General features: G+C 37.1%; 2 protein-coding genes across 5 annotated transcripts in view; one reads left to right on the plus strand and one right to left on the minus strand.

The window, feature by feature from the left end:
• Positions 1-1,555: 1,555 nt before the first annotated feature.
• On the minus strand, positions 1,556-4,147 carry rpl19 (ribosomal protein L19). The gene is made up of 6 exons (XM_020923828.2): positions 4,115-4,147; positions 3,668-3,774; positions 3,098-3,220; positions 2,887-3,007; positions 2,168-2,278; positions 1,556-1,744 (listed from the first exon to the last, which is right to left on the minus strand). The coding sequence occupies exons 1-6, from the start codon at positions 4,117-4,119 to the stop codon at positions 1,621-1,623; spliced, it is 591 nt and encodes a 196-aa protein (XP_020779487.1). The 5' UTR covers positions 4,120-4,147; the 3' UTR covers positions 1,556-1,620.
• A 4,594-nt stretch (positions 4,148-8,741) lies between these two features.
• The window catches only part of cacnb1 (calcium channel, voltage-dependent, beta 1 subunit), a 75,232-nt gene continuing 64,326 nt past the window's right edge, over positions 8,742-19,647 (plus strand). For all 4 annotated transcript variants that reach the window (XM_055152848.1, XM_055152849.1, XM_055152850.1 and 1 more), the window contains exon 1: positions 8,742-8,940. In XM_055152848.1, coding sequence (XP_055008823.1) covers positions 8,851-8,940 — 90 coding nt within the window. In that variant the 5' untranslated portion in view covers positions 8,742-8,850. The remainder of the gene's footprint in view (positions 8,941-19,647) is intronic.

A 19,647-nucleotide genomic window follows, 5' to 3' on the forward strand; every position in this document is an offset into this window, starting at 1 on the left:
TTTGTTTACAAGTCGCACAGCAGAGCTATCACTTTTAACAATGATAATAAGTCCAGCAGCAGAAATATCTATTAAACAGTGAGACAGATGAGTCCTGCTGCAATATGCGCTCCTTCGTGAGTTTATAGACATTATAGCAGCTTGGCGGAGTGAGGACAGCCGGAGACGAGGCTGCAAAACTCGCTGTCCACAGTCCTTATTGAAGGAAGGCACGTATTCCCCATGTGTTTTGAAGTGGACTATAACGCGTTTTCCTCTTATGAATACAACTGTGCCATGCTTTGGCCCACCTCCTCCAACTGGGACTTTTGACAGTATATATATATATATTTATTTATCAAGAATGGGCAATAAGGCCATATCTAAATGTTTTCAAGTTCCAGTGGCTATAGTGCAAAAAATTATTAAAAATACAAGACGTTCCACACTGTGGAAAATCTCTAAGATGTGGTCGGAAGCCAAAAGTGACACCTGTGCTTGCCAGGAGGATAGTGAGATTGGTGAAAAAGAATCAGACCACCACCAAGGCCATCCAGGTGAATCTGGGCTCTACTGGTGGCAACATCTCAAGGCAGACAATCCAACAGACACTACATACTGCTGGGTTCCACAGACGTAGACCAAGCAGGACAACACTTCTCCAGATAAGGCACACAAAAGCCCATTTAGCCTTAGCAAATGCTCATCTGGACAAAGAAGATGACTTTTGGTATTTTGTTTTATGAATTGAATTGTTTGGCCACAGTGATGTATCGATGATTTGGCGTAAAAAAGGAGAAGCCTTCAACCCTAAGAACATCATCCCCACTGTCAAACATGACAGTGGGAACCTAATGCTTTGGAGATGTTTTTTCAGCCAATGGGCCAGGGAGTCTAATTACAGTAAATGGCACCATGAACAAAGAGCAATAGAGCAAGATTGTCAACAACATCAAGCAGCCTGCAGAGAAACTTGGACTTGGGCACCAGTGGATATTTCAGCACGACAGTGACCCACAGCACACTGCGAAAGTGGTGAAGAAATGCTTATTAGACAGCAACATTACTGTTTTGCAGTGGCCCAGCCAGAGTCCTAACTTGAATCGAACTGAGAATCTGCGGAGGGAGCTAAAGATCAGGGTGATGGCAAGGAGACCCTCCAATCTGAAAGCATTGGAGCTCACTGCTAAAGATGACTGGGCAAAAATACCAGAGGAGACTTACAAAAACTGGTCAGCAATTATAGGAAGTATTGGATTAGTGCAATAGGCATTAAAGGCTTTTCTGTTGATTATCGAGAAGGGTATGAATAATTTTGGACATGCCACTTTTTGTTTAAATGTAAAAAAACAGCAGAGAAATTATTTTTTTTTCCACAATGATGCCTCTTGTACATTGTCTTGTTGTCTCCTGGGAGATGCCTGTGTCATTTCCAATCAAGAAAAAATGTGTTTGTTGAATAAAAGTAATATTTAAGTCAAAATTTGTCAGGGGTATGAATAATTTTGGGCTTGACTGTGTATATATATTGTGTGTGCATATAAACTAAATTCAGAAAAACGACAAATACATTGGAGTCTTTTCTGTACACTTTTATTGTGGGTACTTTGACAGATGGAAAAGTCAGTCAGAGTAATCAGATTACTTCTTGGTCTCCTCCTCCTTGGACAGAGTTTTGATGATCTCTTCTTTTTTGGCCTGAAGACGCTCCTCTCTGCGTTTACGGGCCTCCTTCGTCTTGGTACGACGAGCTTCGGCCTGATCACTGGAACACAAACATTTAAAGACATAAGATTATATAACATTTGTAAATGTAATGATTTCATGTGCTGTAAAAAAGTAATTTTGATTTCGGTATCAGTTTGGCATTTGTTGTAATCTAGATACCCTTCCTCAAATGGGTTTATCCACAGTTTAATCCCATTATTGGGATTAAGCCTCAAGTTAAGCACGATATAGTCTGGATTTGGATCTGGTAGTACCTCCAAAGCCAAATGTGTGTGGAACCAGTGGTCTAGTTCATAAACAGGAGCCCAAAATGTATTACTTCTATAACTGTTCTTAAAAGAATTAAATGCAAACTGTACAATATTTGCTCAAGACAGACTAAAAATCTTGGCACCCTATTGTGTAAAACTAATAAGTTTATGTTGTGCAATGAGGTAGAAAAACACAGAAATAAACATACGCCAGGAGCTTCTTGCGGGCCTTGTCTGCCTTCAGTTTGTGGATGTGCTCCATCAGGATGCGCTTGTTCTTGAACACGTTACCCTTGGCCTTCAGGTAGAGGCTGTGGTACCTGCACATCAGAAAAAAGAAAAATCGTTCAAAATATTACACGACGATTCTTAACACTGTTTCTGGCATAAAAAATAATGGGGACTAACAAATGTACCAATGTTGTAATCTTTTGTTAGACGTATTGAGGGGCCAATTCACAATTTTATAGTTAAGCCATCTTTTTAAATGTGTAGGTGAACATAGCCTAAGATAAGGAGAAAACCAGCAACGCAATGCCATCATTCTGCAAAAGCCATTTTTTAATTGCACTATTGTTACACATTACTGTTATTGCAGTGATAAAACACCTTCTGATCAATTTGATGCATGATTACATCAAACTACAGTAGGAACATTTTTTCCCCAAATTTTGTTTTTCACACATGCAACCGTTTAATTGTTTATGGCCAGCAAATCAAAACTGAAAGACTTCTATTTTTCCAGTATTTCCAGTAGTACTCTTGGATGTAGGTTTTTCTAACATTTTTCATTGCACATAGTAACATTACATGTATGCCTGTCACGCAATTAATTATTTAAGATACAAATATATACTTTGTGGGACATTATTATACATGTTTTAAGACTCAAATCATTTTATAGTTGTATCTTTTGTCATAGACTTACATGTGCCTGTCGATCTTCTTGGACTCCCTGTAACGACGCAGCAGACGGCGCAGGATCCTCATGCGGCGCATCCAGGACAGTTTCTCTGGCATACGGGCATTAGCTGTACCCTTTCTTTTACCTGATTAGAACATGTCTAATAGTTATATTCTAATCTATTGTATGAAAGAAAAGATTAACACATTTCTTTGCTGATATCCTCTGTGCGTACCGTATCCGGTGTGTCTGCCCTTGCGGCGGGCCAGGGTGTTCTTGCGGCAGCGCGCCCTGGAGTGGACCGTGACAGGCTTACGGATGATCAAACCATCCTTCACCAGTTTACGAATCTGCTGGCCTAAAGAGGAGAGATATTAAAATATTTTTATTTTTATAAATGGAATTGGCCACAGATTCCAGGGGGACTATAGTGGCCCAAATACTTTTCATTTGAACAATATAATCTCAAACAAGTTGTACAAATGCTGTTTATTACCTAAGTACTATGTTATCCAGTGTAATTACCTTTAATTGTTTATGATAAACACTAAGGGCAACATACTGATTTTGTGATGCCAATGTATAGTCTAGGATATTTTTTTATTACTCTGGGGGAAAATTTTATACACTGGGGGATACTGTAGTCTCCTCTATAAATGGGAAACACAGATTTATTAAATCCAACAGGCAAGTGACAGATCCCCTGCTCTGTCGGTTATTCGAGGCTAAACACGTGCATCTTATTAATTGTTGCCAGAGCAGCAAATTATTTTTCGGCACAAATAGTGTTTATAGTTTGACTCACGGGAGTTGGCGTTGGCGATCTCGTTGGTCTCGTTTGGGTCCAACCAGACCTTCTTTTTGCCACAGCGCAGGACGCTGGAGGCCAGCCTCTTCTGGAGCCTGAGCATGCTGCAAAACACGGACACTTATCAAGATATATACACGAGATATAAATATGTCACAGTCGTTGGTGAAGACAATTCAGTTGTTACTACTTTATTCCGGTGCTTTGATGAACATGTTAGCTGCTGAGCTAAAGCTAACCGGGTTAACAACATGGCTTCTCCCGAGCCACAACGTGCTGCTCACAGGCACAAAATAAAGGTTTGTATCATTGTTTTGAGACGTTTAATTTATCGATATGTGTGCAGACGACGGTTTAACATCCCCGACATGGGATAATCTATAAACATTTACGCAATTTTATGTTAAATAATTCGTTTTCATGGGGAGAAAACGTGGAGCGTACCTCATGGCTGCTACTTCAACGGGGAAAGGAAGGCTTCAGAGTCGGGCCGGAAGGTACCATTTTTAAGGAAAGTCCAAGTTTGTGTCTATTAAATCTGCCTTTAATAGACACAAACTTGAGGTCTTTTTCAAATACTTTGGCTTATTTCTCTAAAAACATGATCTATTTGTATTATAAGCAGAACTTTAACGTGAACACTTGTTGTAAAAACTTTAATGTTTTGGTTCTACCTATAAGCTATGTTGGTACAATCCAAAATGTATGGAGTGCATTATGGGTAAAATATCATTGTGTTGTCTTCTCCAGAATGGCCGCTTGATGGCGACATAGATCAATTTAACAGATTTTCAATTTGGGAGGACGAATAACAACATTTGTATACGATAAGAAACAAATACAAAAACAATTTACTAGTATATTTTTACAATTATATGGGGATTGTCAAACATTTTTACCTAACAATGTGATGCTTTTTGTTGAAACAAGCAATTTCTATGTACTTCTTAACAGGTATTAATCAGTATTTATCACTCTTAATACATTTATTTATTTACATTTGTTTCTTAATAAGAAGCAAATCTGCCTCCTGTTGAACATATCCAGGTCAGTAGTGAGTGCCAATGTGTTTGCAGCTGATTGGCACAAAATGTATCAGTAACTTGTAGATAGACTGTGAACAGAGGATCACATTCTTTGAAGTACACTTTTCATTTTACTCAATATAACAATAACATCTTTATTCCTCTATAGCTCTTTTGTATTTTGGTCTTCCCCTGACGGCAGCTCTCACCTGAACATATCGCAATATTGATCCAGTGTACTTTCATTCACACAGGTTTAACACACAAATCCTGCATATTTCCCCACTATGTTTTAAAACTCCATATACCTTCACTAGAATCATTTGGATAATTTCAGCCATAGAATTGCTATTCTCTCTATAACAAGAGGTAAACAGTAACTGTTCACTTGAAACCTACCAATTCATGACATCACAAGGTGGAACAGAGAATTTTGAGCTTTTGAGATGTAAGTAATAAGAAGTAATAAGTACAGTAATAATAAAGGATTACTCAAATATGTGCAAATGAAACAAACACAACTCCAGGTATGTTTTTGTTTTGTAACAACATAACATGGCTAAAAGCTCAATTTTGCTTAATATAGGAGCTTTAATAGTTCTCCTATATAACATTATCTGAAGTAAAGAGTAAAATGAAGTCTGATGAGATGCCTACGTCCATGTTTTAAATAACTATCCACTAGTTCAATGACTCAGTTTTGATTTACACTTATGCTGCCTCCTGCGATCACAGCCCCAATGAGTTATCAGCACTTTAGAGGTGTGATAGATTAATTTCTTTCTTCTATTAGCAAAACTGTGCTTCATAACTCATTTTCTATCACTCTTAAAGAATATAATGACAACACTTCTTCTAAATACTTGTACACTGGTACTACTGACATGCTGTATTTGTATTGGATTTGTATTTTATTTGTTACTTATTTTGCCAGTTTTGGTAGGTCTGACATATAAACAAAGTCTTTTAGTGTATTTTCATTCAGTCACACTTCAGTCACACAAATTGCTTTCTTCATGACAGTTGTCCTGGGGCAGACTGAAAAAACATGACTGCTAATATGCACTGTGGGCTACATCTGACTACAACATATCACACTAATTAATAAAGGTGGGTAAAATGTCTTGCCTAAGAATACAATGGCAGAATACAATGTCAGTAACAGATTGAAGAGTAATGAGATGCTTATTATAGGTCCTATAGTTCTCAATAAGAACATGTTTATAATATAGGTCTCCATAGGCTATGGTAGTCTATATCAATATTGACTTGGTATCAATAGAGGTTAGCAAATCAAATAAATGCAGATCTTAAATCAAGATCTGGACAGCTTAGTGCTTGTTTGTTGGGCTCCATGGAGATGTGCAGGTGAAGGACTATCAATCAGAAAAGTTACATATTGCCCCTTTTTGTTTTAATGCCCTGGTTTAGACCTTGTTTGTTATAAGTCTAGTATCATTTCATCTTAGTGCATATTTCTTTTAAAAGTGCATTGTGTAACTTTTCTGGTGTCTGTCAAATGCTTTTTTCCTTGGAGATGTAATTGCTTCTTCTGGAATGTTTCACAGTATGGCATTAAACCTTTCTATTTTCATGGAGACCAAACCAGACCAAGTTACAGGTCAGATCTGTGGAAGACGCAAATCTGCTCACAAACAGAATATCTGCTTTTCTAGGTATTTTTGAGCTATAAAACCACCTGTAATTGAATAAATGTAAGGTAGATCTAGTTAAAGTTATACTGTGGAACATTCCTGGAAGAGCAATGACATATCCATACCCCAAAAACTATTGCAACCTGTTGATAGTCTACTATTAATTTCTGAATGCTGTGCTCACATTGTATCACTAGGGGCAACATACAGTATTTATGTTTTAATTAACTAGTCTGAAGTCCAGTCCCTTGGCAACTCCAAACACATCTGCCCCACACTGTAAGTAGTGGTAATTGCAGCCCCCCTTTTACAACCCCAGGGACCAGCGGACATTCTGTGGATCAGTGTCGTAACATCACTTTGGTATTTTTTTTCCCATTAAAGGGCCCATATTACACTGTATTCTGATCTATGTTATAATGTTGTTTCTTCATCAAAAACATACATGGAGTTGTGTTTTGTTTCGTTCACTTACGTTTAACACACAAAGCCTGCATGTTTAGGCTGTTTTCTTCTCTCAAACTGAAAACAGGTCTTTCCACTTTGTGATGTCATGTGATAATACAGCTAAGTTTTTAGACTCTATATACCTTCACCTGAATCATCTGGATAATTTCAGCCAATGGAATGGCCAATCTCTACTAAACTAAAGGTAAAAGGTTGCTATTAACAAGAAAACTACCACTACATAACATCACAAGGTGGAACAAAGCATTTAGAGCTCTGAAGATGTAGACAGACTAATAAAAAAGGATTACTCAAACGTGCGAATTGAACAAAACACAAACTCCATGTATATTTTTGATGAAGTAACTGCATTATAACATGACTTAAGCTCACAACTGTCAGTTTTATGTAATATCGGACCTTTATGCCCTCATAAAAATGACCCACAATCCTTATACTTCACCAGATTCCCCAACGCATCCCCGCTGTTGAGTTTGACAAATTGTAGTCTTTTTTCTTTACCCCCACAGACCAGGTTGGCTATAGCTGCCACCCAGGGGACCACCACAATCAATGCCCCCGTTGTTTGGTCCTGTTGTTCTCGTCAATCGATGAGCGAAGGTGGGATCTGCACGAGCGGGGCGTGGACCTCGGCTCCCAGCTGGAGTCTGCCGAGCGCTCGCCCAGAAAGGAAACTGGGCAAGTTAGAAAAAAGCGAGAAAAGAGCGACCGGAAATAGGGGAATGTATGTTTCAAAATAAAAGTCAAAATGAAAAAGGACCAGAAAGTAAGTGGATGCATCATACACAACAGGCTTAGACAAAGTTTATTGATCCACAAGGTAATTTACTTGGACACAGTAAATCACATATTATAATGTAATAACTAAAAGAAAAATGTAATCTTTCAAAATATAAAAACTGCTTTCAAAAGTAACGAGATATTAAAAGAAAAGCAACTCAGATCCAGAGCGCAAAGAAAATCCCCTCCGTCCAAAGAGACTACAAAGTCCCACTATTTTTGCTAAATTAGCCAACTTTTTTATTAAGTAGAGCTATCAGTAATTTGTTTGTTTATAGTCTAATATAATCATATGATGAAGTCTTTGCTGAATTACAGTTCTGCCTGTTGCTTCAGCACCATTTGGCCTGACTACCACATGGTAAGGCACAGGAGAAATTAAATTTGTCAACTGAGCAAAAGTTTTTCTGGTTGAATACATTTCACAGCTCATCCAAGCTGCTTCTTCAGAAGTGAAGAAATACCTCTCTGCCGAACTGAAGGAGCAGCTTGGATGAGCTGCTATTGCGAAACATCTTTCTAACCCTTTGCCATGGATTCTACCTGGATGAATGAAGGATTTTACATACTACATGTTAAAATAATACATGTATTAATACATTCATTTTTATGGTTAAGTGTTCATTTTGGATAAAGGTGGAAAATTAGGCTTGACCATAAATATGTTAAAGCTTCAGGTAATGTAAAAACAGTAATATACCTACACAGTTTGCAGTTCACATCAAGTAAGATTTTTGTTTTTATTTTTTATTAATCAGAAACAGTATGCATCCAAAAACTCATATAGTTAAAGTTAAATTAGATAAAGTTGCAATTTAAGTTTCATAGTAAGAGATGTATTGTATGTGTATTTTAACTGTTAACTGTAAGTAGGCTAAAATCAACAAACAAGTGGGTGTTTACAAACTTGTAGGCCTATTTAAATTGACACTTAATTAACCAAATATCAGCTTGCATTCAACGTTTAAAACATGCAAAATTATGCTATCAAACGAGCAAGCAGGTTTATTTTGAAAGGGCTAACCGGAAGCGCAGTTGTAGTCACGTGCTGCATTGACTTCATCGTAAGCCCCGGTGTGTAACGCTATAGGCAGGAGAGGAGCAGCTGTTCCCATTATTATTACCATCAGCCGCTCAGACACATCTCCTGCCTGAGAAAAAACAAGAAAGACTAAAATGACAATCCCTACAGCATCTTAAAACACTGAAATTAAACCCGGAAACAACGTAGATTTTGTAAAAAGTTAAATCAATGGTACAGAAAAGTAGTATGTCTAGGACGCCTTCCACTTCAACCCAGGAGATTCAAATGGACATGTTTGAGCACCATCCTCACACGCAGGTAAGAAACGACAAATTATGATGTTATAACGTGAAAATAGCGCGTGACAATAGTAGAAAAACAGTCGGTTTGTTAAAATAAACCCTACATTTCGCATACGGGCATTTTTACCTAAACGATGCTTTCCCACTTCGGAGGATTAACAGGTTGTTTGAATGCATCGCGACGGAAGACTTGGAAATACGCTTTGTTTAAAATAGTCTAAATTAATATTATAATTTGTCATTGCTTTATTATTATAATTCGAAGTTAATCATGCCGTTTTGCTGATTATAAATGCGTAATAAACATCTTAATTGGAATCTAGCTGGTCAAAATGCTAGTAGGCTAATTACGGTAACGCGTGCTTGGAAAGTGATGTAAGAATGTATTTTCAATAGTTTTCCTTGCAGCTGGTTGACAAAATGATCTATGAAAGATGCCATCAAGAGTTATATTTAGCCTCTATAGGATTTAGAATAGGATCTAAAGTAGGCTATATTGTATATTAATCACTGATAATTATGTAGTTGTCATTATTATTGTTGGGTAGGCTATTGGGAATTTTGTCATAAACTGAAAACCACATGTACTTTTACTACCCAGTTTTTTGTCTGTTTACTTTTAAGGGTTGATAAAAAATATTGGAAATCAGATATGAATCAACACTAAAACTAGTATCGAAATTATATACTGATTTGAGCAGGGATTGATACTAAAAAAGTCACATTTACAGGACAGAAATTAGCCTTTCCTGTAGCTTTAGAATGATCTTGAGCTGTATCAGAACAAGTATAAGAGCACATAAACTAGTATACACTCATGGACCACTATGGAGCCTACCAGGGATTGCTTAGATATAACACCACATGATAAAATAAAAGAAAATGCCATGATTTAGTGTTGAAATTCACATTCTAAAGCCTAAAGAGTTTTTATTATCATTGTGGTATCAGAATCAGTATTGAGTATCAAGTCTATTGCTTGGCATTGAAATCGAATTTGAAATTTTTGTATCGTGACAACACTTCCAACTTTTTTTATCCATTGTTTTCATTTTGTCAGGCTATGTCGACATAAAAAGGCTGCAGAGGAGGCATTTGAGCATTTCATGAATCTGTAGGCAAGTGTAGTCATAACTGGATGATATTATATTGGGAAAGAACACACCTACGCTCTACGCAATCATTGTCTCTATAGAGGAGGGAAAATAACACACGGACTCATGCAGCCAGTGATTCAGAAAAGCTACTGTATGTAGCTATGTGGTCATACAGTGTTAAGCAAAAGAGGTCATTCTGAGTCAGTGTATGCTTCTTTGGGCCAGTCCCAAGCTTGGATAAATGATGATAATTGTATCTGAGGGTGCATAACTATGTTAACTTGGTACCTGTTTGGTCATTATGTAGGCTAGGGATGCACCATACTGTACCGGTGTCGGATATTGACTTATTTTTATGGATAGGATATCGATCCCAAGATATCATTTAATTCGATATCCCATTTTGGTCTATAAATTGGTGTAATAAGATAATTTACTGACCAATATTTGCCCAAAATAAAAAGCTGTTCTAGGTAGATAGATACATAGCTAGCTAGTCAGATAGATAGATAGATAGATAGATAATAAACATTGTGTTTCATGTGTTGTGTTCTTATCTTGTCTTGTTATCTGTTATTATGTTTTCAAATGGGGAAAAACTGATTCATATTGTAGTAGTTAAACAAGTAGTAAAAAAACAAAAAATGAAGGTGTGGCACTTCTTGATGTTACAAGTCAGAGAAGAATGATCAGTCGTCTTGATATTGTGGCATGTGTGTGAGTGATCGATGGTTGGAGGGGCCATTGACGCAGATTGGCAGCCTTGTCTTTGTCTGTCCGCCCCAGGGCATCTACAGTAATGTCTCACCATAACGAGTATAACGTGAATGAATGATGCACTGTAAATACACAAGACACAAGATGAGATGAGATTGGATTCACGAGAATGAGACAAGAGGAGATTTTAGCATAATTTCTAATATATCAATTTCACAATTCAGTTTCCAGTTTTGATCTCTCAGTTTTTTGAAATATGATGTCATAGTTTTGTTTCCGTTCTAGTACTGCTTTTTGAAACCATAAAATGTAACTCACCAACAAGCAACTGTGTTTGTCCAATTCAAACACTTGGAAAAAATCTCACAAGATGATTTTTCTCATCTCGTCCCTAACTGTAAACATGTTGGGTGTCTTGAAAGGTGCTATATAAATCCAATACATTAATAATTATTTTTATCAATGCAACATTATTGATCCATACATACTTGTGTAGTGCTTACACACATTTAAAATCTGATTTTAAAAAAAATATATATTTTTTTTTTGTATGTAAATCACCCCAATTATCTGCTTGATGTGTGCTAATGCTAAATAGTTCTCAACATGTGCGATCATGTGTAATGTAATGTACCTAATAATATGTCCACTGGCAATGAGTGTATATGTCAGATAGTGTTGTTGTGAGTTTGACGTGGGCTAAATCCGTTATCATGGTGTCAGCTCTCTCACTTCCTGTCTGCTCCATCACCTCCCGTCCTCTGTTTTTAGCAGTGAACAGATGGACCCCCTCCGTCCACAGGCAGCAGGGACACGTTTGTGCTGCTTTTAATCAATTAGACATAAAGTTCACTCAGGAGGTCAGGACAGTGGGAGCGTTTGTTATTTTAATTTGGAGATTTTGAGTGGAGTGGATAGAAATAGTGAAGTGAAGAAAGAACAAAATTATATTATATTGTCATTGTACTGTCATTGTATCAAATCTATTCCTTACTCTCAAAATCGAGTAATAAATATGACTTTCAATATAAATTTATGAACATAAACAAGACAAACATTGAACACAAAAATAGTCAAATTTATTCCTCTTAAGTCTGATCTCTGCTCCAAAGCACATGTTAATAGAAAATTGTCTGAAGACCTCTGCTAGGGCCATGAAGTCTGATAAATAAATTATAATGAAATCAGAATTACAATTTGAATCATCAGTCATAATTAGCAAATCCCCAAGACTGCTTCATTTGAATTTCCTCTGTAAACAACAAAATATCCCATTATCTTAGACTTCGATGTTCTTAAATTCATGCAGGGTGTGTCTTTGTTTAGTCCTGTTTACAGCCCTGTTTATTCCAGCAGTAAACTTGGTTGCGCCCTCTTCTAGTCCTAGTTTAGTCCTGGTTTAATCTTGGTTTAGTTCTGTTCTAGTCCTGGTTTAGACCTGGTTTAGTCCTGGTCTAGTCCCAGTTTTGCCCAGTTGTAGTCCTGGTTTAGTCCTGATTTAGTCCTGGTTTAGTACTGTTCTATTTCTGGTCTAGTCTTAGTTTTGCCTTGCTCTAGTCCAGGTTTAGTCCTGGTTTAGTCATGGTTTAGACTTGGTTTAATCCTGTTCTAGCCCTGGTTTAGTCTTGGTTTAATCCTGGTTCAGTCTTGGTTTTGCCCTGTTCTAGACCTGTATTAGTCCTGGTTTAGTCTTGGTTTAGTCCTGTTCTAGTCCTGGTTTAGTCCAGATTTAGTCCTGGTTTAGTCCTGATTAGAGCCCGACCGATACATCGGCTGGCCGATATTATTGGCCGATATGGGCACCTGGAGACATATCGGCTATCGGCCGATATGCTTGCTGATATGGGCCGATATTTCACGTGGGCATGTTATACCTCGTTATAAAGCTTAGACTCTCTACATTATGTTCATTTAATCCAATTTACAGACAGATAAATGTCCTAATATGTGGCTCCACATCAGTATTTATCTGTGGTGTAATTTGTCTGTGTGTGTCCGTACTGTCCCTGAACACACCACCAGAGTCACTTCACTCACGTGTTCTTGTTTACACCCGCAGCCGTGCGCAACACTGAGATTATATTCTTTTTACGGACAATCGGTTTGAGTCTGGATTAAAAGGACTTTTATTAGTGCAGACTTGTGATGTGAGGAGGAGCCTGTGTGAGCGCTGAGTGTTGGAAATATGTTAACTTTGAAGCTAGTTTTGGCTATTTGTGATTAGCTGTTAGCTCCTGTAGCTCCCGCACATAAACAGGCTGTTTTCTATTGGTCTATTGTAAAGTGACTTTATTGGCCGTATATTTGTTACTGGACCAGCATTGATATGTAAATGAGCTGTGAACAGACGTGTGAATGATCCACATTTATGCATATAATTAATTACCGCGGTGCGCACGTTTTTATGGCTAAAGGCTAATAGTGGTAGTTTCTTTACTATTTGGGAGTTATGGGTCGGTCGCGATCGAAGCGGCTCTTGGAGTCGGCGCTTTGAAGTGAACAACGGGAGCATGCTTCTTATTGGGAGCCGTGTTTTCTCTTTTTCTCACTTTTTCTCTTCAAGCCGCATGTAGACCTGTAGTTTGACAGCAGCAGCGGCTGAAAACTAAACTTTCAGAAATATGCGTGTGCATAGGATTTTTAAAAAAGTGCATATTTGGCTGCAGTTCAGCATAAAATGAATAAAGCAGGACTAATCTTGGGCTTGAGAGAGAGATAGAGACCGAGTCCCGACAGTCCTTTTTCAGTTCTGGTTTAGTCCTGTTTTACACATGGTTTAAATCTGTTTTAGTCCTGGTTTAGTCCTTTTTCAGTCCTGGTTCAGTTTTGGTTTAGACCTGCGTGCAACAAAACAATCTCAAGAGTCGCTTGGGAGCCGAAAGAGCCAGCTGCTTTAGTGAGCCGAGCCAAAAGAGCAGGTTCTCCAAAAAAAAAAAAAACTGGAATACCCATCACTAGTAGCTAGAATGTGATGCAAAAATGCCATTAGGCCAATCTACTGTATGTAAATATGATGTAAAGAGTCAGAATAACAATAAATGTTGCCTAAATAAACCCAATTTAGAATCCACTAGAGCCAAACCTAAGTTTTTTAAACAATTCAACATTTACAGTGAATTTTTACATCACTAAATATATCGGTGATTATATCGGCTATCAGCAGTGCCAACTCCCTTTATATCGGTTTCATATCGGCCACAACAAAATCCATATCAGTCGGGCTCTAGTCCTGATTTAATCCTGGTTTAGTCTAAGTTTAGTCCTGTTCTAGTCCTAGTTTAGTCCAGATTTAGCCTGATTTAATCCTGATTTAGTCCTGGTTTAGTCTTGGTTTAGTCCTGTTCTAGTCCTACTTTAGTCCAGATTTAGCCTGGTTTAGTCCTGATTTAGTACTGGTTTATTCCTGGTTTAGTCCTGTTCTAGTCCTAGTTTAGTCTTGGTTTAGTCCTGTTCTAGTCCTGGTTCAGTCCTGGTTTTGCCTTGTTTTGATGTAGTGTGTTAGCAGCTTTAGTATTTAGTTAAAATGGTGCAGTGTGAGCAGGATCTTAATTTCAAAACATAAATCAACAGGTGTCACAAAAAAAACATAATTAGATAAATTTCCATAATCATTCAGCTCAGCTCTACCAGTCCCAGTGCCAAATTACCACAGACCTGAACCACACCTCCCTGACGGCCTACAGTAGTTTAAAACCACCTCATTTTCTGCAGAGAAGAGCAAAGCCGTGGCTAGTGCTGTCTCTCATTCAGTGCTCTCTGATATTACTTATAGATTACAGATTGTGTTTGTGTTGCTATCAGATTGTCCCTTGCCACAGAATGGAGAAAACTCTACCCAGGACCAGAGCCTGTGTGGTAATAGCCTGCACAATATGAGAAAAAAGTGATGTTTAATTTTAGGGCTCACAATACGACAAATTACTGTTTTTCATATTGATCAAACACAATTTTCCTTTTTCTTAGCTTTTTCTTATTTTGTCTTGTGTGAGCATAAACAATACAGACACTTAAAGATATTACACCAAACTGACTCTTGAGAGCTTTGCCTACAAGCTACCTTTTACCTTTTCATCTGTAGAGATAGACAGTTTCAGGGCTGAAATTATCCAAATGATTATAGTGAAGGTGTATGGAGTTAAAAAACACAGTGGAGCACTTCTTGTATTATCACATTACCACATCACAAGGTGGAACAGAGTGCTTTCTCTTCGAGAGAAGCCTAAATCATGTGTGAATAAAATAAATCCAACTCCAGGTATGTTTGGGGTGAGGAAACAACATTGTAACATATATCAGAGAATAGTGTAATATGAGCCCTTTAATCATTGCCCTTTGTCACAAAAATAAGACATTTTCTGAGCCTGGCTTTTACTGACAGAGGATTGGCTTTAGACCACTCCATTAAAAAGACCCAGACTGATCATTGACGGAATGACTGAATCTCGATCTTCATTAAAATTGTATTATTTGCAGACTCCTATTTTATTTGATAACCATGCTTGGGTATTGCAAGCTAGAAGAAAATAATCAATATTTGCCACAATAATAGTGTAATTTTCAACATTAAATTATAGTAATTTTTTTATTTTACAATGTGGTCTTATATCTGTGTTATCCCTCAGTGGTCCAGGTAGGCTCCACAGTGGTCCATTGTCGTATACTGGTCTGTGTGCTCTTGGACTTGTTCTGATACAGCTCATTCTGTTCAGGAAAACTTTATTTTTAGTATCGATACTTTGTCAAATGAGTATCTAGTTTCGATACCAGTCTTAATATCGATTAGTAACCCACTTTTCAATACCCTATTTGGTGTCAGTAATTAGGAATATTTCTAAAATCTTGATATGTCTTCTCAGCAAGAATCATAACATTAAAATCTGATATCATGACAACCCTTTACCCTGTGGGGATAGGGCTGGATTTTACAATTGAGTTGGCGCAATTATCAAATCATAATAGTACAGGCTGCAATTGTATATATAAATAGATGATAGAATTTCTTCTGTGAAAAATCAAAATATTCTATCTTTTTACATTGTTGTACCTGTAGTAGAGACTGACGCCAGTACCAGAGGTTCAAAATCTAAAACAAGCAATGGCTTATAAGGTAATCATTTGGGGACGATATGCAGGATCAGTTTGGATTATTTTTGTGAAATTATGTCCTTTTTATTTACAACAAACTCATCTACAAGCCATTTTTACCACAAAACTTCAAGAGAGCTGTGTAGTAGCATTTTGAGCAGTCATCTGTTTGCATTTAAGTGTTCAAATACAGCGTTTTGGGTATTCTTTTGGTAATAGGTCGAGCAAAACAAAATATCGGCATGTGCTGGAGATTCAAGATCAATAGCAAATTTGTGGAAAAGGACTGTCTCTAACCTATAGTTTAGACCTGTACAAACATGTTCTGAAATACATGGGATTTCACTCTATAGCCCTAATCCTAATGCACTAACAAATATTACAAAATTAGTCAATTTGCGATACAGAACACTGTGCACCCGGCTGCTCTAGATTTCCATTTAAAATCTTACCGACAAAAGCACACGCTTCTAAATTACACACCTAATCTGAGAGGATGTTTACCAGTAGGAAGTAGCCCATCTTCACTTCCTGTGGCATTTCTCTGTCCTTTGCCCGTGGCACTGGTGGTACTGACGGGACACTGCAGACATGTCTGCAGTCTATATGTCAGAGCTTTATAGACAACCAGTGAATCATCCTGTTTAAAATTCATCCATTCATGGTTTGCATTTTCCTGCTAGTATGGGGTGAAGGTGAGGATAATAATATACACAAAGATAAGGCCAGGCAATTGGAATCGGATATACATTAAAACTGGCTGCAATGACTGCAATATTTATTATGATATTTTAGTCATATACTTTCCTCTGCAAACATCAAAACACCATGTCTAATTTAAAATCATGCTAACCTTGTAGTTTAACCACTATAAACATGTTCTGAAATATATGGGATGTACCGATATCAATACTGGTATCAAATATTGGTGCAGATCCTGGAAAAGTTGCAGTATTGGATATCGGTTCCATTATATCGGTTCAGTCGATATCCTGGTTGCACTATTTAACTCGCCGATGTAGGTCTAGGACATTTTATTTAATTATTTCATCAACTTTAATTCATACAAAGCAGTTACTTGCAGTATACGTAACAGTTAGATAACACAATTAGATCAGTTTATTATAAGTTAATTGTGTTTTGAGAGAAAAATTATGTCATTTTCAGTCTCTACACTGTTATCTGTTAATATCGGCTATCAGTAGATACTAGGGGTGTAATGATATCCAAGTCTCACGATACGATATCGTCATGGTATGAACCTCACAGTATGATATTTATTGTGATATATTGTGGGAAAGCTCATGATATGGTGGGCAGAGTCATGATTAGAGATGTAACAATATCCAAATCTCTCTGTACGATATTTTCACGATATACATCTCACGATACAATATTTATTGCGATATTTTGGGGAGGCTAAACAGCTAAACTGTTAATATGTTATGTTTTCCTCTTAAAATGCCTTGATAAGATAAAAGGGCTTAGAACTATTATTTCTTCTTGTAGTCTGCACTGAAATGGAGCAAAGGATCATGGTCTATGTAGTTCCCTCTGTTATTTTAGCTGTTGCTGCACCATAACTCTTAAGTTAAGCAAAGAGACTTGTAATTCGATTTATTTTGATGGTCCACAATATTATTGTGAGAACTTTGACGATACGATATCACGATATTTCGGTTACTGTTACATCCCTAGTAGATACTTAAAGATATAGTATTGATATTGGTATCAGAACAAAAAACTGTATTAGTGCATCCCTATGTAATATATGGGATTTCTGTGTTAGTATAGCAAAGCAGAATCCTGATTTCTGAAATCTTAATGCAATTGCAATGTTTGTCAGAAATATGAGTTGGAATATTTTTTCTAAATATCAGCCATTAACATCAACAGACAGCGACTGCTTAGTGTTCAGACTGACTGAAGTCTTTTGATTTTGTGTTTAGCATATATAATTGCCATAATCTATTTTACCCTTTCAATCACTCCACTTGATCACAATGGCAGTAAGAATGATTGATGTAGTCTCCTTAGGTTCTCCCACACCAAATGAGAGACTGAGGGAGAATAGGCCCTGAGAGCTACTTATGATGACGCTACATTTATGCTTTATATAAGAGGCACAGGTACGATGAGTTGTCTATCCCTTGTGTTGTTAAAGGTCCTATATTACACAAAATGGATTCTTGTGCATCATGTTATAATGCTGTTATCTCCACAAAAACATACCCAGAATTATGTTTTGCTTCATTCACACGTTTCTGTAATTCCTGGTTTATTGGTTCGTCTACATTTCCAAAGCTCAAAATGCTCTTTTCCACCTTGTGATGTGGTTTTCAAGTTAACACCTTTTACCTTTAGTTCAGTAGAGATTGGCAATTCCAGGGCTGAAAAGATCCAGATGATACAGTGAAGGAGTATGGAGTTTAAAAACACAGAACTCAACCTAAATATGCAGGGTTTGTTTGCAAGATGTGCAAATGAAACAAATGCAATTCCAGGTATGTTTTTGATGAAGAAACAAGATTATAACATAAATCAGAAAATAGCGTAAAATGGGCCCTATAAATGTGTGCCCTCAATCCATTAGTTTGGTCATAGCCCACAGGAGTTCTGGGGTTTGCTTCATAATTTAAATTCATCTACTGGTTTGTTTATGTTGTTGGAAATCCACACATTTGCATATTCTCAAAGGCAAGACAGTGTTGGTGTTCAGTGCATTTATGACTTTCTGTATTGTTAAAACTCAAATAACATTATAATATTTTTTTTTGCGTTTCAAATTCATGTATTAATAAAATGATTGAGTAGTATCCTGGAATTGAACAGATCCATCACCACACTGACTTTGCCCTTGTTAATACCTTGTGGCTCAGACCATGAGGTAAAAACTAATTTGTTTTAGTCACAAATTCTGTATAATATTATTTAATGGTGCACTAGTGATAGTGGACACTGAGGTCCGCCATCTATATTGGTTTACATGAAGATGTTCCACAGCATGGCATTAAATGTGTCTAGCTGCACTAAAATACTCCAAAAACTGGCATTCTTACTGTCAGTGGATTAAGTTAGTGAACAAATTAACATTGGTGACCTCTTGTGGCTGGAGTTATCATACCATCACAACAACTGAGTTAAACTTGAATGCAAGACAGACAGCAATCAAATAGACCTGTCACGATCATTACTATATCGACTTATCCTTCAATACATGAAAGATGAAACAGTCATTATCGTGAGTACATTTTCTTTGTACTAGTGGGAAAATCTTGGTTATTTTTTCTGTGCTTAGATGAGATTTGAGCTGTAGAGAGTTGAATAAAATACTTCTGTGGATCATTGTAGAGACAAACTAATGTGTTTTATTCTGGTGTTTATTTATTGCAGCTCTTGTTATTTTTATTTATTTATTTATTTGGAGTATTGTACATTTAGGATTTTTTAAATCTATTAGTTTCAATGTGATTGCTTATCTATATTTTCATCTACATTTCATCTACAGTCTATTTTCTTCAGCAACATATCGTTCTTCAAAATCTAGTTGTCTGTTATCGTGACAGGCCTACAGTCAAACCCAGCAAACCAGGCTATAGTCAAACACGTCCTGTCTGGTGTTGGTTTTGAACATGCATTATAATTGTAGGTAATGGTGTAATAGTTTGGTGAGGGGCAGAGAGCAAACTCAGAATAGCAGCCGTACGCCCTGTTCTGATCTCAACTCTGGAGTGGAGCGTAGGCAGCAGTGTTCAAGACAATGATATCACTCCTGCTTTAATCCTGCTCCATATTTACTGTTATGGATGTAACAATAACTGAAA

Source organism: Boleophthalmus pectinirostris, unplaced genomic scaffold (genome assembly GCF_026225935.1).
Source record: "Boleophthalmus pectinirostris isolate CB_2022bp ecotype Guang Dong unplaced genomic scaffold, ASM2622593v1 HiC_scaffold_17, whole genome shotgun sequence".
NCBI classification, from domain to species: domain Eukaryota; kingdom Metazoa; phylum Chordata; class Actinopteri; order Gobiiformes; family Gobiidae; genus Boleophthalmus; species Boleophthalmus pectinirostris.